The sequence below is a fragment of the Lissotriton vulgaris genome, chromosome 8, assembly GCF_964263255.1.
Source record: "Lissotriton vulgaris chromosome 8, aLisVul1.2, whole genome shotgun sequence".
NCBI lineage: Eukaryota > Metazoa > Chordata > Amphibia > Caudata > Salamandridae > Lissotriton > Lissotriton vulgaris.
This window is the reverse complement of record NC_141696.1, coordinates 111,711,988-111,739,821: the sequence shown is the minus strand read 5'-3', so window position 1 is coordinate 111,739,821 and position 27,834 is coordinate 111,711,988. Positions and strand designations below refer to the sequence as shown.

Below are 27,834 nucleotides of genomic sequence, written 5' to 3'. Positions count from 1 at the left end.
TTGGAATTCCGAAAGTGAGGTGATGGTCCAGAGTTGCATTGGGAAGCTGTTCCAGGTCTTTGCTGCAATGTGGGAGGAGCGTCCTCCACTTCTGCTTCAGCCACGTGGGAAGTATGGGCAAGTGAAAGGGAGGTTGAACGTATTCTTCTTGATGGTTGGAGGAGGTTCAGGCAGTAGTAAATGTAGGCGGATCCCTGGTTGTGTAGAGCCTTGAATGCGTTGGGGAGCAGCTTGAATTGGCATCTTTTTTGTACAGGGAGCCAGCGGAGTTGCTTGAGGTGGGGTGTGATGTGGGTTTGTCGGGAAAGGCCGAGGATGAGTCTGGCTGCAGCATTCTGTATAGTCCAAGGTCTCTGTAGGAGGTGTGCAGCAATTCCTATTTAGAGGGCGTTGCTGTAGTCCAGTTGACTGGTGGTGAGGGCCTGTGTCACAGTGCGTTTCGTGTGTCGGGGTAGCCACTTAATGATCTTACGTAGCATGCTCAGAGTGAGGAAGCAGGCAGAGGTGAGCTTATTGTCAATGATGATTACAAGGTTTCTGGTGTGATCGGAGAGAGTGGGTGCAGGTCCTAGGTCTGATGGCCACCAGGAGTCGTTCCATGTGTTGCTACTGTTGCCAAAGATCAGTACTTCTGTCTTGTCTGCGTGCAGTTGCAGACAGTGGTTCTTCATCCAGTTGGTGATGCTTGTCAGGCATCTGTGGAAATTGGTTCTGGTGGTGGTGGGGTCGTCGGTGAGTGAGAGGATGAGTTGGGTGTCATCTGCGTAGGAAATTATGTTGAGACAGTGGGATCAGATGGTATTGGCTAGCTGGATCATATATGCGGTGAAGCGCATGGGGCTGAGGGATGAGCCCTGGGGGACACCACAGGTGATCTCCTTGGGTTTGGAGGTGAAAGGTGGGTCCTCTTGGTTCTTCTGGAGAGGAAGGAGGTGATCCAACTGCGCCTGTCCCCCTTGGATGTCAATGAGGTGGAGACTTTTGACCAGTCTGTGGTCGGGCACGGTGTTGAAGGCTGCCGAGAGGTTGAGGAGGATCAGAGCTGCTGTTTCTCCTTGATCGAGGAGGGTTTGGAGGTCGTCAGTGGCTGCGATTAGGGCAGCTTCTTTGCAGTGATTGCTGCGGAAGCTGGATTGAGAGGTGTCAAGTAAGTGGTTCTGCTCCAGATGTGTAATGAGTTGCTTGTTGATGATCTTTTCCAGTACCTTCTCTGGGAATGGGAGCAGGGATGTTTGCTGGTAGTTTTTGAGTTTGCTGGGGTCTGTGGAGGGTTTTTTGAGTAGTGGTTCGACCATGTTTCCAGGCATCAAGAAATGTGGGGGTGGTGAGAGAGGTAATGTGCAGGGTGGTGAGTTTGTGGCCAATCTAGATTCAAAAATCAAGATTGAAGATTTGGTACAGCATGGGTCTATGGGATCTCCATAGTGGATGAATTTCTTGGTGGAGGTAGTGTCCTGGGTGGAGAGGAGGTTCCAGGTGGTCAGTCTGTGGTTCGTATTGGTTGCGGTGGTGGCATATCTGTCGAGCAAGTCCCTAGGTGTGGGTTGGGGTTCGAAGTTTATGTATATAGTAGCGACCCTGTTGACAAAGTTGTCGTACAACTCCTTTGCGGGTGTGATGTGTGTTTGCTGAGAGTCTGGATGGAGAATTCCTTAATGATATTTAAAAGTACCTTGGTGTTGTTGGTGCTGGTTTCGATGCGAACAGGTAGGGCTGTCTTTTTTTTTTTTTTTTATTGCCCTTAGCAGGCGGCGAGGGAGGTTGAGGGAGGTCTTGGGTTTAAAGTATTTTATTCATTCAGTGTGACACATCCAAACTTATATACAGCAGTACAAGATCAGCAAATGAAAAGAAGCAAAAGTCCGGCATGTCACAACATTTTAGCACAAACAACCTCCCACCACCCCAACGTCCCAATGCCCCACCCAACTCCCCCCCCCCCACCCACCCCCACCCCACTGTCCAGTGTGCTACTAACATGCAGCCTATCTCCCAAGGCTATAGGTAATTGGGGAGGAGGGTCTCATCCCTCTCACTGATCTGGCGCTGGCGGGCTCGTAAGCCGTAGGAGGCGGAGGTACCTCGGACAGGTGAGCTCCCTGAACTCTGTGAGCAGCAAAGAGTGAAATGGTTGCCACAGTTCATTAAATTGCGTTACATCCCCAGCCACCACCAAAGACAATTTCTCCATCCCCAGCACGTGCCAAAGTCTGTGGAGCCAGCCCGTTATCGTGGGTACTGTGTCTGTACGCCAATGTATCAAGATATTCTGAACAGCAGAGCCAAGTGCAATGGCGATCTGTCTGCCTCTTCTGGACTTGAGGGGATACATTAGAGCATTTGGGAGTCCTAGCAGGGTATATGCCGGGAAGCGCGGGAGCTCTACGCCGAAATGAGAGTCAATTTTATCCAGCACTTCCTTCCAGTAGTCAGTTAAGAGAGGACAGTCCCAGAGAATGTGCATGAGCGTGCCCCGATGTCCGCACCCCGCTGTCCGTCTTACTATGGTCGAACTCATGAATCCGCTCAGGCATATAATACCAGTAAGTGGACACTTTAGTAAAGGTATCTGTGAGGCCCATATGATAGGCTGAGTGGCGCGCCCTATAAGATATGTGGTCCCATTCCTTGGGGCTCAATGTCCTCCCAAGCTCCCGTTCCCATCTAACCCTCCCTGGATTGTGGAAGTGTGTGGAGGGTAGTTGCAAAAACTTATACAGGTCCGAAATTAGTTTCGAGTCCGATGTACGGGACAACAGCCATCTCTCGCACGGTGAGAGCATCCTATCCGCCACCTCCCGCACCTGTGGGTGAAGGGCCCAATGCCGAACCTGCATGTAACGGTGTCTTTCCGTTTCAGGGAGTGAGAATTCCTGCTGAAATTGTGTGAACGGGATGATACCCTCGGGCCATACAAGTGACATAAAGCTCTACATCCTGCCTGCCGCCAATGTGTGAAAGCTCCCTTCTCCATCCCAGGGGTGAAGGCAGGATTATCCACTAGCGGCGAAAGCGGCAAAGGAAATGTGGTGAGGTCATACCTAAGGTAGGTCGCATCCCAGACCCGCAAAGGTACCCTAGTAATGAAGGATGCGTAAAGATTCTTAGGCCGATGAGTCCGGTGCCGGAACGGTATCTCCTGCAGAGGCCGCCCGCCACCGCTTGGTCCTGGAAAAGCCAATGCTTATCCGACTCCCACCTGCACCATTCGACCAAGTACCTCAATTGCGTCGCCTGAAAGTATTTCCGGAAGTCGGGAATGCCCAAGCCACCAGCGTCAGGAGACAAAAGAGAAATGGTCCTGCGTAGCCTAGGCTTTTTCCCCTGCCAAATGAAACTGGGCTACGTCCGACTGCAATTGCTGTATCCACCCCTTCGGCGGCGGCAGCGGCAGGGCCCTGAATAAATAGAGCACCTGTGGCAAAATCGTCATCTTGACGGCAGCAATCCTACCCAACCAGGAAAGGATGCCGCGATTCCAGCGGCCTAGCTCGGTCTTGATCTTGGCACCCAAGGCCAAGTAGTTGGCTGAGACCATGGCTGGCAACGTAGGGGCAATCTGAATCCCTAAATACGGTATCGCCTCCGAGGACCAAAGTAACGGGAACCTGTTCTACAAATATGCCTTGGTATCAGGCGCCAGGGATATATCCAAAGCCACCGACTTCCCCATATTTACTTTAAAGCCCGAGACTGTGCCGAATGCCGCCAATTCTTCCATACAGGCCGGAAGTGATGTCCGGGGTGTAGCCAATGTGAAGATGACATCATCAGCATAGAGACTAATCGCATGGGTAAAGCCACCCATCCGTATCCCCTCCACCGCCGGTCGAGTCCGCACCCGTTGAGCGAGCGGCTCCATGTAGAGAGCGAAGAGCAAGGGTGAGAGTGGACAGCCCTGCCTTGTGCCTCTCTCAATGGGGAAGGCTGCGGAGGTATGGCCGTTAACCCGGACCACCGCTGAGGGCTCCTTATAGCAGTTGAGAATCATAGTGCGAAACCGTTCTCCAATACCCGCCTTCACCAGCACTTGTTCCAAGAAGGGCCAATGCACGCGGTCGAACGCCTTTTCTGCGTCGACCGCGAGCATCATCCTCTCACCCGGAATCCGGGAAGCCTTTTCCAGCAGGTGGACCACCCGTTTTGTATTATCCACCGTCTGCCGTCCCGGAACAAAGCCCGCCTGATCCGGATCGACAAGGCCGGGCAGATGAAGTGCCAGGCGGCTTGCCAAGATCCCAGTATAAAGTTTCAGGTCGACATTTAGAAGAGATATCGGCCTATAAGATCCACAGTGTTTAGGATCTTTCCCCGGTTTGGGGATGACAGTGACGGAAGCCCTCAAGAGATCAGGCGGGATGGCTCCAGGTTCCGCATAGGGTGGCCTCTGAACTCCAAGGAAGGCTTAGTGCGAGCTACTCTTAGAATCCTTTCTTTCAGGGGATAGTCCGGCAGGAAAGCCGGAAGATCGGGGGGAGGTGCCGGTGCTCTTCGTCGTGGGCCCACTCTATGTGCCCTATCGATCCTGAGAGTAAAGTCTGCCGGCTCACCCAGGACTTCCCGAAACAGATCCTGCAAGTAGGCGGCCGCTTCTTCCCCCTCTTCTCCGGGCGGAACGCCCTGGACCCTGATGTTGTTCCACCGGGAACGGTTTTCGAGGTCCTCCACATGGGATTGTAGATCAATCTGCTGGTCTTGGAGCCTAATCACTTCCTGCTGAAGCTGTGTGAGTTCCTCGTCCCGGGCATGTCCCGCTTCTTCCACGGATGAGACCCTTTCTCCTAGGCCATCAACCTCTCTCCGGACCTCTCGCACCTCCCCCGCTACTACCTGCTTGAGAGTCTGGAAGTCATCCCGTAGGGAGCTAAAGAGCGACTCAAGGAATGACCTAGTAACTGGTGGCTCCCCTCCGCTCGCCCCCTGTGAACTGCTAGACTGACTTGGGGAGGGCTGTCCGCGGTCTTGCCGAGCATTGCTCGTGTTCAGCATCTCCGGCAGGGTGCGGTCACCCTTCCTGTTCCCCCTGTTGCCGGCCATCTTGGGCGCCGAATAAGAGTGTTCAATCCTCACCAGCGATAGTAGCGTTCGCTGCACCACTTAGCTACCCGTTGTGTGACCGCCCTGACCGAGGAGGCCGCACGTCGCTCCTGTGGTGCAGACCAACACCCGCACTCCACCGCTTCGTGCTCTCCAGGCGGCAACTCCTGCCCACTCCACCTCAGTGCTAGGCCGGCGGGATGTAGCTTCCAGTTCAAAATGGCGTCCACGCTCCGTGGCACGCTGCCTCGCAAGTAGCTCCCGAGCGGACCCCAATCCGTTCACCACAAGGGAGCCAACAAGTCCCCGCGGGCAGTTTAAAGGCTTCTGAGACCCCACTGGGCCTGAGTTGCACCACCAGGCACCCACCACCTCCTGTCCGGTTTCAGCGGGCGGGACGATCCCGTGCCCCGGGCCAGGCCGGGCAAGGCCTCCGAAATCCTCAGCACCGCTCCGGTCCCATCCACGGCTGTAAATCGGCCGTTCGTCTTGGCGGGGCCCCAACCTCTCGCCGCCTCGGTCGCTTTCTTTCAGCGCCACAGTCAGCGGCTCCGCACTGCAGTAGGGGGCGGACCCGAGCTGGTCCCCGCTCCCCTCTAGGCAACTCCAGCGGCCTCCGCACTGCGCCTCAGGCTCGAGTTCGCTCACAGGGCGGACCCAACGGCACTTCCGGTCGGGCCGCAGCTTTCGAAGGTCGCGGCTCGGCTTCCACAGTCCGCCAACAGTGCCTTCTGGCGCGCAGATTTCCCTCCCAGCAAGGTCCGCTAGTTCTCCACTGCACCCTCCGTCGCCAGCCAGCGACGATGGGGGGAGATCAGCAATAAATAAGGGGCTCAGGGGCCTGGGCCGGAGGAGCTCGCCGAGGTCGCGTCCTTCTACTCCGCCATCTTGGCCACGCTCCCCTTGAGGGAGGTCTTGAAGGCGCGCCAACTCAGCTCCAGCTGTTTGCTGTCTTGTTTTGTTGTTCTGAGTTCTTGGGTGTACCAGCTGGATTTTTGGAGAATTTTCTCTGGATGTTGCTCTTGATGAGGATGATGCTGTTGGTGCAATTGTTGATCCTGGTGTTGAAGTTCTTCACTTCTAGTTCGAGGTTGGTGGCGGTAGCGGGGTTGGACCTTTTGAGGGCACCTGTCCAGGAAGTCCCTGAGATTTTGTTCCACCTCTGGCAGGCAGCGCTGGTAGTCTTGTGGAGATGGTGCGGGGCTGAAGATGCTGAAGTGGATGATGAAGTGATCGGTCCATATGAGTTCTGTGGCATGGCTGTTTTTGACGTGGTTGCTGGAGGTGAAAATGGGATTAGGCGTGTGTTCTGCAATGTGTGTAGGGTCATGGACGATCTGGGTCAGTCCAAGGCTGCTCATACTGTCAAAGAGGTTTGCAATGTTGTTGTTGTTTCGGGTCGTCAATGTGGACATTTAAGTCACCTAGGAAGATGTAATCCTTTGAGTCCAAGGCCAGCGGTGCAGTTAAGTCTGCGATGGTGTTGCAGAAGCTGGAGCACTAGCCTGGGGTCAGTATGCGAGAGTGCCTCTGATGGTTGTCTTGTCTTCTGTATGAAGCTTGAAGTTCAGATAATAAATTTTTTTTTTCCGTTTCAATTTTCCCCTTAAAAAAACATTTCATTTGAGTGATGCATCAAAGAATCAGGTAATACATTTCATACTACCCTTTTTACTACCAGATTGCAACCCTCTCTCCCCTCTCCCTCTTGGGGTGTAAATCTTTCAGCCCATTACAATACTATTACTCCCCATGTATACAGAGCTCAGTCTCCAACCCTTCCATACCTCCTCCCAAGTGAAACCATGTTGTTTGCTTCTTGTCTTCACCCTCCAGGATCAGTTATAGGCTTAGTCATCACAGCCCATATCTGTATATCGTTTCCCACATTCTTCTCTCTTCTAACCTTCCTCATACTTATTTCCTCTACAACTGACATTTTCCCAACATTTTCCCAACGATATCTCTGTGGACCTCTAACTGATAGTCACCTAATGACTATACAGCGTTTTGCAAGTAGCAAATCCACAAATTTACGTTGCATCTTAGGGTTTTTGGAATTTGGTATAGGACCGAGTAAAGCATTCCAGTGACTCGCCGACAAGAGGTCACTGCTTTGCTCCAGTATTCTTTTAACAGTGTACAATTCCACACCAAGGGAAACAATTTACCCCAATGGTTCTGCATTTTGGGCAGTTTGATGAGCTATCTGGGAATCCATATCCGTATCCATACTAACAATATAAAGAGAGAGCCCAAACCTTTGAGGCGGGTAAGCTCTGGAACCACAGCACCAATCACAACACCCAATACAGCGTTGGAAAGGGCAGTTGCAGCAGAAGGACATAGGCTATGCAGACGCCCACCATATACATTTAAAAGGTAAAAGAACCGTGCCAGCAAAGTAGTCCCTTGTGGGCGTGTCTGTGTTGTGCTGTGGGCGTGTGCTGGGGGTGTGACAAACGCTGGGGGCGTGTGTTACGTTCCGCCCTTCATGCCATGTGTGCTAATCACACCCTGCTCTCTTTAAATACCCCTACACCCCATAATCATAACCCACCCTTACTCCTTAAAATACCTCAACACCCTTAAACACTAACCCATCTTAACCCTATAAATATACCCTGTACCCCAAACCCAAACCTATCCCTAAACTCTAAAAATACCCCTGTACCCCAAAACCGAGCCCTAAACCCTATGAATACCCCTGTACCTCAAAACCCAAACCTACCCCTGAACCTTAAAAATAACCCTGTACCCCAAAACTCAAACCTAGCCCTGAACCCTAAAAATACCACTTTACCCCAAAACCTACCCCTGAACCCTAAAATACCCCTGTACCCCGAAACCCAAACCTAGCCCTGAACCCTTAAAATATCCCTGTTCCCCAAAACCCAAACCTACCCCTGAACACTAAAAATACCCCTGTACCCCAAAACCCAACCTAGCCCTGAACCCTAAAAATACCCCTGTACCCCAAAACCCAAACCTACCCCTGAACCCTAAAAATACCCCTATACCCCAAAACCCAAACCTAGCCCTGAACCCTAAAAATACCCCTGTACCCTAAAACCCATAACTATCCCTAAACCCTAAAACTACCCTTGTACCCCATAACCCAAAACTATATCTGTACCCTTAAAATACCCAAACACCCCAAAACATATACCTCAGTACCCCAAAACATATACCCCTATACCCATACTAACCTTATCCAAACATGCTTTTACCATTCATGCTTTTACAACGAATTTCGTTGTAAATGTATGCGTGGTAAAACATATAAAATGTAATGCCATGCGTTATAATGGCATTGTGGAGTCATGGTACTTACGTAATGAAAGTATGTGGAGTGATGGTATGCGGAAAGAAAGTTGCGGAATAATGGATGTTTACCCTCCCCCGTAAGTACATTGGTGGCACAGCGGCCACATCTCCAGCAACATACTCATATTTTTTCACCACCCATTGAAAAATGCACAGGTCTCTCTCATTGATGGCCAGCACCGACATACACTTTTAGACACACCTCCCGCCACAAGTTCTAGAATTGCGAACTTTAGAGCTGGGGAGCTACGTTTGAATCTCGGCATCAGCTCAACATCCTGGGATTCCAGGCAAATCGCTTTGTCTCCCTGTGCCTACCACAAATGAATGTGTTCTTCTGTAATGTAAATTGTGCTCATGCCATGTTGTCGAGTTCGCGCTCTATAATATTGCAAGGAAAAATAAAGTAGGGAAACTCGAGTTCACACACGATTGAACACGCACTCTTAAGTGCATCAGCAGTGCACTGTGAATTGGAGCTTTTCACAGGCCTGTCACAGATAAGAAAATCTATCTAAACGAAATCCTGCAAAACAATATACTACTGGCCGGCAGCAATTCATACCCGGACGTCGGGACGGGCTGCTAGTATCTTATATAGTTGAAAGGGCATGAGGTAGTGAAAGTGAGACAGATTAAACCTTTACTTAAAATAAACTGTACTACTGTGCATGTTTTCCCATTCCTTATTCATTATTGGGACTATTAGCTCTTTGTCCTATAGCTGTCTCACTTTTTAGAGAGGAAACCTCAAATCTACCTTCAATGCCATTTACAGGTCATATATATATATATCTTTTAAATTCTTTTTATTAGCAACAAAATCAAAAAGAGATAAGTGGCAATCATCACAATCAAGGTAATAATATTATTCTACATTTAAGCGCAGGGAGTTCCAGGGCACACACAATGATATCAGTATGGAGGGATACACAAGCATATCAAAGAGCATTTATAGTACAAGCGGTTCGTCAATTGAGGCGTTCTGAGGGGGTTCGCAAATGTTCCCTCTGTAATCGTTCCAGGTGGTCTAAATTTGTGTCCATTTCCGAGGGCAGCCCCATGTCTCGTACACTGTCTTTTCTTGCAGCATGCACCAGTCCATGTCCCGTTTCCATTGGCCTATCTTAGGAGGTCGAGCCGCCCCCCAGAGCCTAGCAATGTTCCTTTTGGCAATCGCAAATCCTAGGGTGGCCCACACCTTCCCACTCTGCGATAAGTCCGTGGGCTCCCAAATGTTTAACAGGCACCTTTTAGCTTCAAGTCTGACCTCTACCTCCCACACTTCTTGCATGCATCGGGTAACTCAGGTCCAGTAGTGGAGCAGCCTTGGGCATTCCCAGAGTATGTGGAAGAAGGTCCCTACCTCTCCGGATCCCCGTCTACAGAGCCCGTCTGTACTTCGGCCCATCCGTTGTAGTCTAGTCCCTGAGAGGTAAACATGATGTAATATTTTTAATTGAATGAGCCGGAGTCTGGCCGAAATGGCCACCTCCTTGGGGGAGGCTAGTGCAGATTGCCATTCCTCCTCATCTATTTCTAGACCGTCCGCTTCCCATTTACCCTTGAGGGGGAGCAATAGGTCTGGGGAATGATTAATGATTTTATTGTACGTGAGTGATATGGCGTGTTCGGGAAGATTACCATCGAGGAGTCTGTCCTCCGGCGGTGAGGAGGCAGGGGGCTGTGTTCCCGCCGGAATGTTGGCCTGGAGGGAGTGCCTGATCTGCGTGTATCTAAAGTGTTCAGAGTGAGCCAGTTCATAGGTGTGTTGGAGTGAGACAAAAGGTGTAATCCCCTTCAGGCCCCATAGGTCCCGGACATGAGATATGCCTATGAGGTCCCAGTTACGGAACCCCTTGGTATGGCCTAGCCTTCCGAGTCTCTCAGAAACCCAAAGGGGGGTGGCCATCGTGAGGGTGTCAGCCCAGCCCAGTTTGCGTTGCACAATATGCCATAGCTGTACCTAGTGTTGCGTTGGTCCGAAGTTACCGCCTGGTAAGAGCCAGTGGTCCATTGCGTATGCCGGGTCGTCACCGTAAGTACACTGATTAATGGCGGAGAGGTGTGCGGCCCAGTAATATTTGCGGCTATCAGGGAGTGCTATACCGCCATCGAACCAGCCCAGGGTCAATTTCTTTATGGAAATGCGGGGCAAGCCAGACCACAGCAGATCCCTCTGCGCCGCCTCTATAGAAGCGAAGTAGGCGTTTGGGACCAGGTCCGGGTAGTTTTGCAACAGGTCAGATATTAATCTGCGTCCCTGGCCTACTCCTAGTATTTCAGATGTTATTCAAAGTTATTATGCAAAATATATAAAATTAAAAAACACAATTGGAACCAGCTTTGTAACTGAAGAGATAGGAACTTGACACATGTTGGAGGCAGCGGGCTCCCGACATCTTGGGCATACTAAGGTGCCATCGGGGAAGTATTTCTGAAGCTTTGCAGGAGTGAGATATACCCGATGTAGGATATGTAATTGTATGTTTTTGCAGCGGTAGAAGCGGGAGAATTTCTTGGTGTACGCTAGTGCTTTGACCCATTCCGTATCATGTAAAGGCCTGCAAAAGTCGCCTCCCCATTGTTCCCTGAGGGATGCAAGTGAGGTTTGCTGAAAGAAATGTATAGCTTTGTATATCCAAGCAACTAGGTGCCTCCCCGGGCCCATCTGTAAGATCGCGTGAAGGACCGGGTGTGTCAGGGGCTCGTCCTCTAGCGTGTGCCAATGTTTGCGACAGTCATTTACCAGTTGCCTATGCAGCAAGAATTGCCCCCTTGGAAGCTCAAAGTCCGTCACGATCACCTCAAACGTCTGCAGTTGTCCTTCAAAATAGAGGGCCCCAACCTCGGTCAGCGCGTGCTCCGTCCATATGTGCTGCATTTGCTCCGTGTAGTGCGCGTGACCTTTGGGTAGCTTTACCAACGGCAGGAGGTGGGAATACATGGGCGCTGCTCGATTCATTCTGTAAATGCATGCGAGACCGGCACACACTGTCATCAATTGCAGTGGCCTGGTCGGGGGGGGTGCAGCTCCTGGTAGTAGCATACGGTGGACGGCGGAAGTCTGCACCTGTCCAGCTGCCGTGGTCAGCTCTCGTTGCGCCCGACTCGCCGTCCAGCGGGACACCCATTGTAATTGGGCGGACAGAAAGTAACCCTCAAAGGCAGTCACTATAGAGTCTTGGGAGTATAACAAGATACCTCGAGCATTGCGAACTGCCGTGATTGGAGGAAGTGCCGAGCCCTGCTTGGCCATCCACGCCAATAGCTTTCCCGCCTGGTCACCCTCCCTGTGAACACGCGCCGCGTATGCCGCAAAATTGTACCTACGCAAGCTTACTAAAGCCTCTTCGTATCCCGTTTTTGCTGTGGCAATTCTGGCTGTCACGTCTCTATCTGGGTTAGTCTCCTATGTAAGAGAGGCCAAGGACTGCTCCGTTCTTTTTATGTCTCGCTCCAGATCTTGACGAACTCCTACGATTTGCCGGATACATGTGTCCCGAATAACAACTTTAAAGGCGTCCCATTCCGCTGCGCGCGTGGTTGCAGTACCAGTGTTCTCCTGGAAGTATTGGCTGATGTGGCCTGCCTGTGTTTGTTGGAAAACCGGGTCGTCAAGACATTCTCTAGGGAGACACCATGTAGGGACAAGGGGATGTGGCGGGCGCCATCGCATTGTGAGTGTGTGTGCGTCGTGGTCTGATATGGTCCTTCCTAGATAGTCTGCATCAGAAATCAGAGGTAAGATAGAGGTAGAGCACAGAAAGCTATCCAAGCGCACTCTGAGGTCATGGGGCACTCAGTGGAATGAGTAAAGCCTAACAGTGGGGTTGCGAGTGCGCCAGGCATCGTGGAGAGCCCAATAGTGCACCCATGTCGCAAACCGCTTTGCCTGCGCCACTACAGGGGATGTTGGAGGGGGGGGTGGGATCTATCCAGTGTTATGTTTTGTACACAATTGTAGTCACCACCTAAGATCCAGGGGACTGTGTGTATGTGCTCAGCGGGGAAGAGAGTGCGTCCCAAAATTTACTTTGATCAACATTGGGCCCATATATGCTCCCCAATAAGACTGCTTGGCCATCCAGTCGCCCCTGCAAGAGAACGTACCGACCATCCGGGTCAATAGTGTGGGAGTGCTCCTGAAAGTGAACGCCCGTGCGTATCAATATAAGGGCGCCTCTAGCAAAGGCCGAGTAGGTGGTAGTACATATTATTCCCCTCCAACTTTGGGGTTTTGTTGTTTTCATCATTTTGATACACATTTGTGTGCTGATTATATATCATAAATAATCAGTCATTATAAACACCAGTTGCTGTGGCTTTCTAGAGTCAACGTTTCGACACCACAACAGGATAGGTGTAATGGAACCTTAAAGAAGAGTCTTCACCAGGACTGGGGTAGGAGGGGTGGGGCAAAGACTTTGTGGGTCCTGAGATCACACATGAGTCCAGAAGCAAGACAGTAAATTCAATGGGAACGTTGTTGAAAAACACTACAGAGGATGGGCTTGGAAAGTCACCGTCCTCGTGTGGCTGCAAAGCAAAAAATGTCAAAGAGCCGACTGGGCACAATGAATCATGCCGTAATCCTGCGGGCCGTATTTGAATAGTCCCGGATGCGGAAGCCGGTGGTCTGTCGTGGGGTCAAAACGTTGACAGCCGGTCAACTTGCCAGCCTCTACCCTAATCGTGATTTAGACTGCTACCTTGGAAGCATGGCATAATGTAATTTTCTGTACATGAATTGTATATATGTCTGGCTCTGGTTGATAGCCAGTTTTAGATACTATTGTGATTAAGGCCGTCTGACCTTCACTATACCACTATCACAAATCCAGCACTTATTTCCCCTCACACACTTCCCTTCATTTCCCCCACCCCAATGGGGCACTTTTCATTTTATGATGATAATCATGTGTGCACTAATATATTTCTGCTTGGGCGCATTGTGATTAAATAACAATGTTCCTATGAATTGTTTGTATTTGTTTTTCATTTTTTGCTCTTTTAGTCTTGTTATTTGAATATTTACAGTGTTCTGGGACCATCTCCCTCTGTACTGACTAGCACCCAGGTCCCAGCGACACTTATTGGGTATACCCTTTCTTTGTAACATAGTGAAAATACAGGCATGTCAGTGCACATGCGTCAAATGAGGCTGCCAGGCGCTCACGGAGTGGGCCACCTAAAAGGGCGGTCACCTTAGTGCCACTTAGGCACACCGTCACCCCTCTAGTTGAGGGGACCTGTTGGAGGAGCCCCCAGCCGGCGCGCAGTAGGTAGGGGCGAGGTATTTATACCTGCCCCGCCCATCTGGCGCCCTCTTTGGCACTGGACACGCCATCAACCGGGGGTTTGCCTTGCTACGCTCCACCCTAAAAAGGGCGTGAATAAAGTGGTGGACCAGTGGTTCACGGTATTCAATGGGGGATTCCCCTCATTACTGGTAGCACCGATTGGATTGGCCACAGTGCAATTTGGCTCTTCAGGTGGGTAGGGCAGCACAGGTCAGTCACCACTGCCTGCCCTTGGATAGCCCATAAGTTAACCCACCACGTTGGCAAACTTTTGTATGGAATAAGCCTGCAGCAAATTTTTCCCAACAAAATTTTGTTGTGTGATTATTTATTCCAATTGCTTGCTAGGTTCTGCAAAGGTGGGGAGGTTGCCTATATAGGCACTATGTATGCTCAGCATAGCCGACAGGGCATGGAACCACATACAGCGTCAACATCCGTAACACTAGCACAAACCCCAGCACCCCGTGGAGCAAAAAAAGATGGAGGACCCAGAGACGCCAATATCTCACAGATATTCATTATCTTGGGGCTGAGTGTGGTTGGGCACCCCTTGCTCCGCATGGGCCGGTTCCACTCCTGCCACCATCATTGATGCTGTTTTTACTAAGCATGGGCGGAAAATCCGTTCCGCTCGCGTATTTTGCGGATTTTTGGTAAATTCGCAATCCGCGAACTCTCGCGAATTTACCGAAAATCCGCAAATTTGCACGCAGCGGATTTTTTTGCTTGGTGATGCATTATTGCGGCGTGCGGCGTTTACTTACCGTCATTCAGCGTTTGCCGAGTTGTTTTTCTCGATATTTTGCGAGTGCTGCGCCATTTTGGATCTTGCTGCGGGATCCCGCGGGAGTTTGGCGACGCATCGCGAGAGTTCGCAATTGCGAACATGTAGGTGCAGCGGGCAGCAACAATCTCGCACTCGCGAAATTACAAAATTTGCAATTCTGCACAAGAAATCCACCAGCAAGCGGCATAAACCTTCTGAAAATGATGATTTTTATCAGAATAACTCCTCAGGTTGACATTTGCCTGCACTTTTTTGGATTTGAGGCCTTTTTGACTTTCTTTGGATCACTTTTGGATTAGAAATCAACTTTCACAAGTAAGTTTGTTTGGGGCATTACAGTTGCTGTTCTGCAGAAAAACGAGTTTTGCAAAACTGAAAGCACTCAGCAGGTGCAAAAGTTCAGTCATCATTAGTAACCATTCCCTGTAGTGCTTCCTGAGGGGCCCCTCCAGAGTTCAGTTGCCTACGTTTGTTTGGGGCATTACAGTTGCTGTTCTGCAGAAAAACGAGTTTTGCAAAACTGAAAGCACTCAGCAGGTGCAAAAGTTCAAACTCATCATTAGTAACTATTCCCTGTAGTGCTTCCTGAGGGGCCCCTCCAGAGTTCAGTTGCCTACTTGCAACTATTCTATGACCCTGCTCTGACCCTCACAGCAGGCTCATAGAATAGCTACAAGTAGGCCACAAAGGTCCTGGGAAAAAAAATTGCACGGCAACAGAAAGCAAATTACAGATAAGGAAGCAGGTTAGACAGGAAGTTTAAATTCAGTGACACATTAATCAACCCCAAATTAATTCATGTCAGTTGAAGCAGGGCAGGTGTGCTTGCTTCCCCCCCCCCCCATAATCTACAGTGATGAATCAGAGGGTGGCAGTGATGTACCAGAGGGTGGCATGGGTGAATCAGAGGGTGGCAGTGGTGAAACAGAGGGTGCTGTGAACCTGTGATGATGAACCAGACGTAGAAACAACAAAGTCGCGACCGTTGCGAGCCGACAAGTAAGTTCGCAATTGCGAAATGGTACAAAACCCTCGCGAACTGGCAGAAACCCTTGCAAACACAAAAAATAAAATTCGCGAGAATTTGCGGATTTTGCGGATTGCGAGTTCGCAAATACGCAAATTCGCGAACGCCAGTTTCGCAAAATTCGCCCATGCTTAGTTTTTACCCCGTGGCAGGAAAGGCAAGAAGAGGCAGGGGAGCTCCTCTCACAAAGAGTAAAGATTGAGGAGCGGGTACTGCTTTAAAACACATATGGGGCGAGTTCCGTATTTTAAAAAAAGAACCAAAAATAGCAATAGAAGGAGGTGGGACAGGAACATTTACCCCGGCTCGGGCACGACACTGGCATCAGCTATGCTACGTTGACCTTCGCACAGTAAAGTGTCTTAAAATCGGTCTAAACCGCCATTGCTTTGTTCTCTCCTTCTCAATGTTTGCTAAGATAATGCCTTCCTCCCAGTTCTTTTTTTGATTCTTTACTGTGTAAACAGCTCTTCTGCATTTGTGCATCCGTTGTTACTATTACCAAACAGCTGGCTGGCCTCCAGTGTAAGCTAGGGATTGCTTCAACCAAAGCTTTCAGGGGAGGTTTTGCTTTTCAAGTAGGACAGTTGGTGGTGGGGTCATAACATCTTCATAAGCAGTGGGAAATCAAAGGTGTCCACAGCTGTGGGAAAGCAAAGGTGCCCACAGCTGTGGGAAAGCAAAGGTGTTCACAGCTGTGGGAAAGCAAAGGTGTCCACAGCTGTGAGAAAGCAAAGGTGTCCAAACTTGTGGGAAATCAAAGGTGTCCATAGCTGTGGGAAATCAAAGATGTCCACAGCTGTAGGAAATCAAAAGTGTCTACAGCTGTGGGAAAGCAAAGGTGTCCACAGCTATGGGAAAGCAAAGGTGTCCACAGCTGTGAGAAAGCAAAGGTGTCCTCACTTGTGGGAAATCAAAGGTGTCCACAGCTGTGGGAAAGAAAAGGTGCCCACAGCTGTGGGAAAGCCAAGGTGTCCACAGCTGTGGGAAAGCCAAGGTGTCCACAGCTGTGGGAAAGCAAAGGTGTCCACAGCTGTTGTAAAGCAAAGGTGTCCACAGCTGTGGGAAAGCAAAGGTGGCCACAGCTGTGGGAAATCTGAGGTGTCCACAGCTGGTACAACATGTGTTATGTTGGAGAGTATGTTGCCACAATATTTATTGGGTGCAACTGTCTACCATCTGCACTCTGTTGTCAGTCGGGCATTGTAGACTGGAACACAGTGGCGGCTGCTCTAATTTTGGGGTAGTGGGGTGACGCAAACATGGGGGGGAGGGAATGAAATAAAAACACTTACCTTTCCCAGCGGCTGCGGGCTCGGTGCTCCTCTCTTGACGTTGATCACACTGAACAGGCTCCCAGACGGCAATCACGGCGCTGCTCTCATGCTGGTAATACTATTTACCAGCATCAGAGCAGCGCCGTAATTGGCCTGAGAGGATTGGCTTAACGCTCGCTCAGGCACAGGGAGCCTGTGGCTTTTCTTTGCACAGCCGGGTTGAAGAAACATAAGTGCGCATGTCTGTTTGGCTGTCCTAAGAAGGCGGGCCAAACTGACATGCGCACTTACAAGTGCCAAACATTCCTACTTACTGTGGTGACATGACGCTCGTCAGGATGGCCTCGGTTGGCAGAAAGAAAAATAAAATGATATAAAATTATTTTATTATCATTTTATTTTTCAGTGGGGTGACGCTCCTCCACCATAACGGAGGAGCTGCCCCAGCTGGAAGGTGCTGCATAATTTCAACTCAGACATTGATTAGATTTCCTCCTGTTCTGTGCTGCCTCCATTTTCTTGTTTTTATATTTTCTAGCGTGCACTGATTCCCTTTGTCTGCCTGAGTGCAGTCCCTGTTTCCCTTTGTCTACCTCGTTGCACTGATTCCCTTGGTTTGCCTCTTTGCGCTGATTTTTTTTGTCTGCCTGACTACACTCCCTGATTCCTTTTGTCTGCCTCATTGCACTGATTCCGTTTGCCTGCCTGACTGCACTGCCTGATCCCCTTTGTCTGCATCCTTGCACTGATTCCCTTTGGCTGCCTGACTGCACTCCCTGATTCCCTTTGTCTGCCTGTCTGCACTCCCTGATTCTCTATGTCTTCCTCATTGCACTGATTCCCTTAGTCTGCCTGACTGCACTCCCTGATGCCCTTAGTCTGCCTGTCTGCACTCCCTGATTCCCCATGTCCGCCTTGCTGACCTGACTGCACTCCCTGATTCTCTATGTCTCTGTTGCACCGATTCCCTTTTTTAGCCAGACTGCACCCCCTGATTCCCTTTGTCTGCTGAACCGAACTCCCTGATTCTTTTTGTCTGCCTCATTGCACTGATTCCCTTAGTTTGCCTCTTTGCACTTATTCTCTTTGTCTGCCTGACACACTCCCTGATATCCCTTGCCTGCTTGTTGCACTGATTTTCTTTCTGCCTGACTGCATTACTTGATTCCATTTGTCAGCCTTGTTTGCACTTATTCCCTCTGTCTGCTTGGCTGCACTCCCTGATTCCCTTAGTCTGCTTCATTGCACTGATTCCCCTTGTCTGCCTTGTTGCACGGATTCTTTTTGTCTGGTTGACTGCACTTCCTGATTCCCTTAGTCTGCCTGTCTTCACTCCCTTATTCCCTGTGTCTGCTTTGCTGCAGTGAACCCATTTGTTGGCCTGACTGCACTCCCTGATTCCATTTGTCACTGTTGTTGCACGGATTCCCTTTTTGGCCAGATTGCACTCCCTGATTCCCTTTGTCTGCCTGACTTAACTCTCTGATTTTTTTTGTTTACCTCGTTGCACTGATTCCCTTTGTTTGCCTCTTTGCACTGATACTCTTTGTCTGCCTGACTTCACTCCTTGATTTCCTTTCCCTGCTTGTTACACTTATTTCTTTTTTGTCTGCCTTACAACACTCCTTGATTCCTTTTGTCTGCTTCATTGCACTGATTCCCTTTGTCTGCATGACTGGCTCTGCGCTCCCTGATCCCCTTTGTCTCCCTCCTTGCACTGATTCCCTTTGTCTACCCGAATGCATTCCCTCATTTCCTTTGCCTGCTTATTGCAGTGATTCCACTTGTCTGCCTGACTGCACTCCCTGTTTCCCTTTGTCTGCCCCATTCCACTGATTCTCTTTGTCTGCCTGACTGGCACTTCACTCCCTGATTCTCTTTGTCTGCCTTGTTGCACTTATTTCCATTAGCTGCCTGACTGCATTCCCTTATATCGTTTGTCTGCCTGACTGCACTCCCTGATTCTCTTGGTCTCCCTCGATCCACTCCTTTTGTCTGCCTGGATGCACTCCCTGATTTTCTTTGTCTCCCTGTTGCACTGATTCCATATGTCTGCCTGACTGCACTACCTGTTTCCCTTTAACGGCCTCATTGCACTGATTCCCTGTGTCTGCCTGACTGGCAATGCACTGCTTGATTCCACTTGTCTGCCTTGTTGCACTGATTGCCTTTGGCTGCCTGACTGCACTCCCTAATTCCCTTTGTCTTCCTCATTGCACTGATTCTTTTTGTTTGCCTCATTGCATTGATTCCCTTATTCTGCCTGACTTCACTCCCTGATTTCCTTTGGCTGCTTGATGCACTCCCTGTTTCTCTTTGTCTGCCTCGTTGCACTAATTCCCTTTGTTTGCCTCTTTGCACTGATTCTCTTGGACTGCTTGACTACACTCCCTGATTTCCCTTGCTTGCTTGTTGCACTGAGTTTTTTTGTCTGCCTGCCTCCACTCCTTGATTACCTTTTTCCGCCTCATTGCACTGATTTCCTTTGTCTGTCTGACTAGCACTGCACTCCCTGATTCCCTTTGTCAGCCTTGTTGCACTGATTCTCTTTCTATGCTTGACTGTACTCCCTGATTCCCTTTGTCTGCTTTATTGCACTGATTCCCTTTCTCCGCCTTGTTGCACTGATTCCCTTTTCTGCCAGACTGCACTCCCTGATTCCATTTGTTTCCCTCTTTGCACTGATTCCCTTTGTCTGCCTGAATGCCTTCCCTGATTTCCTTTGCTTGCTTTTTGCACTGATTCAATTTGTCTACCGGACTGCACTCCATGTTTCCATTTGTCTGCTTCACTTACACTGCACTCCCTGATGATTCCCTTTGTCTGCCTTGTTGCACTGATTACATTTTGCTGCCTGACTGCGCTCGCTGATTCCCTTTGGCTGCCTGACTGCACTTCCTGATTTCCTTTGCGTGCTTGTTGCACTGATTCCAATTGTCTGCTTGACTGCACTCCCTAATTCTCTTTGTCTCCCTCGTTGCACGGATTCCCTTTGTCTCCCTCGTTGCACTGATTCCCTTTGTCTGCTTAGATACAATCCCTGATTTCGTTTTCCTGCTTGTTGCACGTATTCCATTTGTCTGCCTGACTGCACTCCTTGTTTCCCTTTGTCTGCCTCAATGCTCTGGTTCCCTTTGTCTGCCTGACTGGCACTGCACTCACTGATTCCCGTTGTCTGCCTCGTTTCACCGATTCCTTTTGCTGCCTGACTGCACTCCCTGATTTCCTATGTCTGCCTTGTTGCGCCTATTCCCTTTGTCTGCCTGACTGCCCTCCGATTCACTTTGTCTGTCTTGTTGTAACGGTGCCCTGTGTCTGCTTGACTGCACTGCACTCCCTTGTTGCACTGATTCCTTTTGTTTGCCTCTGCATTGATTCCCTTTGTGTGCCTGACTGCACTCCTGATTTCTTTTGCCTGCTTGCTTCACTGATTCCCTTTGTCTGGCTGACTGCACTCTTTGTTTCCCTTTTTCTGCCTCGTTGCATTGATTCCCTTTGGCTGCCTGACTGCGCTTCCTGATTTCCTTTGCCCGCTTGTTGCACTGATTCCCTTTGTCTGCCCTATTGCACTGATTCCTTTTGTCTGGCTGACTGCACTCTCTGATTCCCTTAGTCTGCTTGTCTGCACTCCATGATTCCCTTTGTCCGCCTCGTTGCACTGAATCCATTTGTCGGCCTGACTGCATGCCCCGATTTCCTCCGTCTGCCTTCTTCCTCCGATTCCCTTTGTCTGCCTGACTGTTCTCCCTGATTCCCTTTGTTTGCCTCGTTGCACTGAACCTATTTGTTGGCCTGACTGCACTCCCTGATTCCCTATCTCTCCTTTGTTGCACTGGACCCATTGTTGGCCTGACGGCACACACTGATTCCCCTTGTCTGCCTCGTTGCACTGATTCCCTTTGGCTGCCTACTTGTACTCCCTGGTTCCCTTTGTCTGCCTGACTGCACTCCCTGCCTCATTGCATTGATTCTCTTTGGCTGCCTGAATGTACTCTCTGGTTCACTCTGTCTGCCTCATTGCACTGAATCCATTTATCTGCCTCTTTGCATTGATTCTCTTTGTCTGCTTGACTACACTCCCTGATTTCCCTTGCTTGCTTGTTGATTCCCTTTGTCTGCTTGACTGTTCTCCCTTATTCCCTTTGTCGGCCTCACTGAACTAAATCCATTTGTTGGCCTGACTGCACTCCCTGATTCCCTTTGTCGGCCTCGTTGCACTGAATCCATTTGTCCGCCTGACTGCACTCCCTGATTTGCTTTGCATCGTTGCATTGATTCTCTTTGGCTGCCTGACTGCACTCCCTGATTTCCTTTGTCTGCCTCATTGCATTGATTCTCTTTGGCTGTCTGACTGCATTCCCTAATTCCCTCCCTTAGTCTGCCTGTCTGCACTCCCAGATTCACTTTGTCGGCCTCGTTGCACTGAATCCATTTGTCGCCTGACTGCGTTCCCTGATTTCCTTTGGATGCCTCCTTCCTTTGATTCCCTTTGTCTACCTGACTGTTCTCCCTGATTCCCTTTGCCTCGTTGCACTCAACCCATTTGTTGGCCTGACTGCACTCCTTGTTTCCCTATGTCTCCTTTGTTGCACTGAACTCATTTGTTGGCCTGACTGCACTCCCTAATTTCCTTTGTCTGCCTTGTTGCATTTATTCCCTTTGGCGGCCTGCCTGTACACCCTGGTTCCCTTTGTCTGCCTGACTCTATTCACCGATTCCCCTTGTCTGCCTCGTTGCACTGATTACCTTTAGCTGCCTGACTGTACTCCCTGGTTCCCTTTGTCAGCCTGACTGCACTTCCTGATTTCCTTTGTCTGCCTCGTTGCTTTGATTCTCTTTGGCTGCCTGACTGTACTTTCTGGTTCCCTCTGTCTGCCTCGTTGCACGGAATCCATTTGTTGGCCTGACTGCACTCCCTGATTCCCTTCATCAGCCTTTTTCCACTGAATCCATTTATCTACCTGACTGCACTCCCTGATTTCCTTTGCCTCGTTGCATTGATTCTCTTTGGCTGCCTCACTGCACTCCCTGATTCCCTTTGTCTGCCTCGTTGCACTGAATCCATGTGTCTGCTTGACTGTACTTCCCGATTCCCTTTGTCGGCCTCGTTGCACTGAATCCATTTGTCCGGCTGACTGCACTCCCTGATTTCCTTTGCATTGTTCCGTTGATTCTCTTTGGCTGCGTGACTGCACTCCCTGAATGCATTTGTCTGCCTCGTTGCACTGAATCCATTGGTCGACCTGACTGCACTCCCTGAATCCATTTGTCTGCCTGACTGCACTCCCTGATTCCCTATGTCTGCCTCATTGCACTGAACTCATTTGTCTGCCTCGTTGCACTGAATCCATTTGTAGGTCTTGTTGCTCTGAATCCATTTGTCTGCCTGACGGCACTCACTGATTCCCTATGTCTGCCTAGTTGCACTGAATACATTTGTCTTCCTCCTTGCACTGAATCCATTTATCTGCCTCATTGCACTGAATCCATTTGTCGGGCTGACTACACTCCCTGAATCCATTTGTCTGCCTTGTTGCACTGAATCCATTTGTCAGCCTAACTACACTCCCTGAATCCATTTGTCGATCTGACTGCACTCCCTGATTCCCTATGCTTGCCTTGATGCACTGAATCCATTTGTCTGCCTCATTGCACTGAATTCATTTGTCAGTCTCGTTGCAGTGAATCCATTTGTCTGCCTGACTGCAATCCCTGATTCCCTACGTCTGCCTCATTGCACTGAATCCATTTGTCTGCCTCGTTGCACTGAATCCATTTGTCTGCCTCGTTGCACTGAATCCATTTGTCTGCCTTGTTACACTGAATCTATTTGTCGGCCTGACTGCACTCCCTGAATCCATTTATCTGCCTCGTTGCACTGAATCCATTTGTCGGCCTGACTGCACTCCCTGATTCCCTATGTCTGCCTCATTGCACTAAATCCATTTGTCTGCCTCGTTGCACTGAATCCATTTGTCGGCCTGACTGCACTCCCTGAATCCATTTATCTGCCTCGTTGCACTGAATCCATTTGTCGGCCTGACTGCACTCCCTGATTCCCTATGTCTGCCTCATTGCACTGAATCCATTTGTCAGCCTGACTGCACTCCCTGAATCCATTTGTTGACCTGACTGCACTCCCCGATTCCCTATGCCTTGCCTTGTTGCACTGAATCTATTTGTCTGCCTCATTGCACTGAATCCATTTGTCTGCCTCGTTGCACTGAATCCATTTGTCGGCCTGACTGTACTCCCTGAATCCATTAGTCTGCCTCTTTGCACTGAATCCATTTGTCGGCCTGACTGCACTCCCTGATTTTCTTGAGGATGCTCATCTGATCCAGAGGCCACGAGTGCTCTCAAAGCGAAGACGAGTGGTTTCTACCCCATAGTAATGTTTCGTTGCTCTTCCTCCAGCACCTGAGATTTTGAAAGGTGGGGATGGAGGGAATCTGAAATCCCTCCACATGGCCGGGCAGTCGCGCAAATAACGCCCCGTCGTCCGCTGAAGGATCTCCAGAAAGATTGTTTTTCAGTAACCAAGTACTTGAAAGCGGTCAGATCGTCTGATGGAACAGAGCTTCTGACCGTTTCTGCCTTAACACCTTGGCTGCTAAAGAGATTATCCTGCTGTGCTGGGCCCCTATGTAAATGGGTGTGGCCGTGACGGAACCATTCCGTCATCAGCACAGCCCAACTGTGACTGATGACGGAATGGTTCCGTCACAAGCATCGAAGGGGTTAATATCACCTTGGCAATCGAGTTGGACGTGAAGACGACCCAGTGTTTTACCACCAGGCACGTCTTGTGACCAGGGGTACATTTTGAATCTGTACCTCTTTCCAAAAGTCTTCTTTCGATTGGTGGTGTTGCTTCATATGTTGAGTACCTGGAATTAAAAAGCAAGACCTAAAAGACCAAAAAAGATTGTGTGTGCTAATGAACGCTGGTTCTTTTTCACAGATTCAGGAAAAGCAGAAGAGGAGAGCGCTGGAGGAGCGGCGCAGATTCCCCCTGGAGCAGCGGCTGAAGGAGCACATCATCGGGCAGGAGAGCGCCATCGCCACCGTCGCCGCAGGTACTGTGATGCTACACGTGCTAAGATCTGCCTCCCTGACTCAGGCTCCCCTCAAGGGCCTGGCACGCCGTGGCTGCAGATACTGCTGGTGCTGCATGTGCGAAGGTCTGCCCCCCTGCCTCACACCGCTCATCAAGGGCCTGGCACACCGTGGCCGCAGGTACTGTGATGCTGCAGGTGCTAAGATCTGCCTCCCTGACTCACGCTCCCCTCAAGGGCCTGGCACGCCGTGGCTGCAGGTACTGCTGGTGCTGCATGTGCTAAGGTCTGCCTCACACTGCCCATCAAGGGCCTGGCAAACCATGGCCACAGGTACTGCTGATGCTGCATGTTGTAACTTCTGACTCACACCTCCCATCAAGGGACTGGCACACCGTGGCCGCAGGTACTGCTGGTGCTGCATGTTCTAAGGTCGCCCCCTGCCTCACACCTCCCATCAAGGGTAGGCACACAGTGGCCGCAGGTACTGTGATGCTGCATGTGCTAAGGTCTGCCCCCCTGCCTCTTACCGCCCATCAAGGGCCTGGCACACCGTGGCTGCAGGTACTGCTGGTGCTGCATGTGCTAAGATCTGCGGCCCTAACTCACTACGCCCATCAAGGGCGGGCACACCGTGGCTGCAGGTACTGCTGATTCTGCATGTGCTAAGGTCTGCCCCCCTGCCTCACACCGCCCATCAAGGGCCTTTTCACACCGTGGCTGCAGGTACTGCTGGTGCTGCATGTGCGAAGGTCTGCCCCCCTGCCTCACACCTCCCATCAAGGGCCTGGCACACCGTGGCTGCAGGTACTGCTGGTGCTGCATGTGCGAAGGTCTGCCCCCCTGCCTCACACCTTTCATCAAGGGCCTGGCACACCGTGGCAGCAGGTACTGTGATTGTGCACGTGCTAAGATCTGCCTACCTGCCTCACACCTCCCATCAAGGGCCTGGCACACCGTGGCCGAAAGTACGGCTGGTGCTGCGTGTGCTAAGGTCTGCCCCCCTGCCTCACACCTCCCATCAAGGGCCTGGCACACCGTGGCCGCAGGTACTGCTGGTGCTGCATGTGCTAAGGTCGCCCCCCTGCCTCACACCACCCATCAAGGGCCTGGCACACCGTGCCCGCAGGTACTGTGATGCTGCACTTGCTAAGATCTGCCTCCCTGCCTCACACCTCCCATCAAGGGCCTGGCACATCGTGGCCGCAGGTACGGCTGGTGCTGCATGTGCTAAGGTCTGCCCCCTGCCTCACACCTCCCATCAAGGGCCTGGCACACCGTGGCCGCAGGTACGGCTGGTGCTGCATGTGCTAAGGTCACCCCCTGCCTCACACCTCCCATCAACGGCCTGGCACACCGTGGACGCAGGTACTGCTGGAGCTGCATGTGCTAAGGTCGCCCCCTGCCTCACACCTCCCATCAAGGGCCTGGCACACCGTGGCCGCAGGTACGGCTGGTGCTGCATGTGCTAAGGTCTGCCCCCTGCCTCACACCTCCCATCAACGGCCTGGCACACCGTGGCCGCAGGTACTGCTGGTGCTGCATTTGCTAAGTTCTGCCTCACACCGCCCATCCAGGGCCTGGCAAACCGTGGCCGCAGGTACTGCTGATGCTGCATGTTGTAACCTCTGACTCACACCTCCCATCAAGGGCCTGGCACACCGTGGCCGCAGGTACTGCTGATGCTGTATGTGCTAAGGTCGCTCCCTGCCTCACACCTCCCATCAAGGGCCTGGCACACCGTGGCCGCAGGTACTGGTGCTGCATGTGCTAAGGTCGCCCCCTGCCTCACACCTCCCATCAAGGGCCTGGCACACCGTGGCTGCAGGTACTGCTGGTGCTGCATGTGCTAAGGTCGCCCCCTGCCTCACACCTCCCATCAAGGGTCTGGCACACCGTGGCCGCAGGTACTGCTGGTGCTGCATGTGCTAAGGTCTGCCCCCCTGCCTCACCCCGCCCATCAAGGGCGGGCACACCGTGACCGCAGGTACTGCTGATGCTGCATGTTGTAACCTCTACCTCACACCTCCCATCAAGGGCCTGGCACACCGTGCCCGCAGGTACTGCTGATGCTGTATGTGCTAAGGTCACTCCCTGCCTCACACCTCCCATCAAGGGCCTGGCGCACCGTGGCTACAGGTACTGCTGGTGCTGCATGTGCGAAGGTCTGCCTCCCTGACTCACGCTCCCCTCAAGTGCCTGGCACGCCGTAGTTGCAAGTACTGCTGGTGCTGCATATGCGAAGGTCTGCCCCCCTGCCTCACACCTTCCATCAAGGGCCTGGCACACCGTGGCCGCAGGTACTGTGATTGTGCACGTGCTAAGATCTGCCTTCCTGCCTCACACCTCCCATCAAGGGCCTGGCACACCGTGGCCGCAGGTACTGCTGGGGCTGCATGTGCTAAGGTCGCTCCCTGCCTCACACCTCCCATCAAGGGCCTGGCACACCGTGGCCGCAGGTACTGCTGGAGCTGCCTGTGCTAAGGTCGCTCCCTGCCTCACACCTCCCATCAAGGGCCTGGCACACCGTGGCCGCAGGTACTGCTGGTGCTGCATGTGCTAATGTCGCCCCCTGTCTCACACCTCCCATCAAGGGCCTGGCACACCGTGGACGCAGGTACTGCTGGAGCTGCATGTGCTAAGGTCGCCCCCTGCCTCACACCTCCCATCAAGGGCCTGGCACAACGTGGCCGCAGGTACTGCTGGTGCTGCATGTGCTAAGGTCGCCCCCCTGCCTCACACCTCCCATCAAGGGTGGGCACACAGTGGCCACAGGTACTGTGATGCTGCATGTGCTAAGGTTTGCCCCCTGCCTCACACCGCCCATCAAGGGCCTGGCACACTGTGGCTGCAGGTACTGCTGGTGCTGCACGTGCTAAGATCTGCCGCCCTGACTCACACCGCCCATCAAGGGCCTGGCACACCGTGGCCGCAGGTACTGCTAGTGCTGCATGTGCTAAGGTCGCTCCCTGCCTCACACCTCCCATCAAGGGCCTGGCACACCGTGGCCGCAGGTACGGCTGGTGCTGCATGTGCTAAGGTCGCCCCCTGCCTCACAGCTCCCATCAAGGGTGGGCACACCGTGGCCGCAGGTACGGCTGGTGCTGCATGTGCTAAGATCTGCCTCCCTGCCTCACACCTCCCATAAAGGGCCTGGCACACCGTGGCCGCAGGTACGGCTGGTGCTGCATGTGCTAAGGTCTGCCCCCCTGCCTCACACCTCCCATCAAGGGCCTGGCACACCGTGGCTGCAGGTACTGCTGGTGCTGCATGTGCTAAGGTCGCCCCCTGCCTCACACCTCCCATCAAGGGCCTGGCACACCGTGGCCGCAGGTACTGCTGGTGCTGCATGTGCTAAGTTCTGCCTCACACCGCCCATCCAGGGCCTGGCAAACCGTGGCCGCAGGTACTGCTGATGCTGCATGTTGTAACATCGGACTCACACCTCCCATCAAGGGCCCGGCACACCGTGGCCGCAGGTACTGTGATGCTGCACGTAGCTTGTCTCCTTTCTGGTGAAGAATTGGCTTGGTAGTTCAGTCTGCCCTGTTCCCATGATGCACTGGGCCAGGGACAGACTGATTTGCATATAGCCAGGTTCTGAGCTGGGATGGTGCAGTGAGATAAATAACGGTGATGGATTAAGCCCTGATCTTTGGACTGGGTAAGAGTGGTCTGCTTTATTCAGACACTCTGTTCATCACCACCCCCTTTTCTGAATCGTTTTTGGCCACTATAGGTGTGGCAGGGTATACTCAGACATGAGTCCCTTTCTCACTGCACCATCAGGATTCAAGCAAGCCGGGCCGAAGAAGGCTGAAATGCCAGAAACCGGTCCCCGGTAGCTTGTCTCCTTTCTGGTGAAGAATTGGCTTGGTAGTTCAGTCTGCCCTGTTCCCATGATGCACTGGGCCAGGGACAGACTGATTTGCATATAGCCAGGTTCTGAGCTGGGATGGTGCAGTGAGATAAATAACGGTGATGGATCAAGCCCTGATCTTTGGACTGCTTAATT

General features: G+C 51.6%; 1 protein-coding gene across 1 annotated transcript in view; it reads left to right on the top strand.

Annotated features, from left to right (window-relative positions):
- CLPB (ClpB family mitochondrial disaggregase) overlaps positions 1-27,834 on the top strand; it is a 1,391,731-nt gene that overhangs the window by 770,898 nt on the left and 592,999 nt on the right. The window contains exon 7 of the mRNA XM_086933782.1: positions 23,726-23,840. Within this exon, the coding sequence (XP_086789908.1) occupies positions 23,726-23,840 (115 nt within the window). The remainder of the gene's footprint in view (positions 1-23,725; positions 23,841-27,834) is intronic.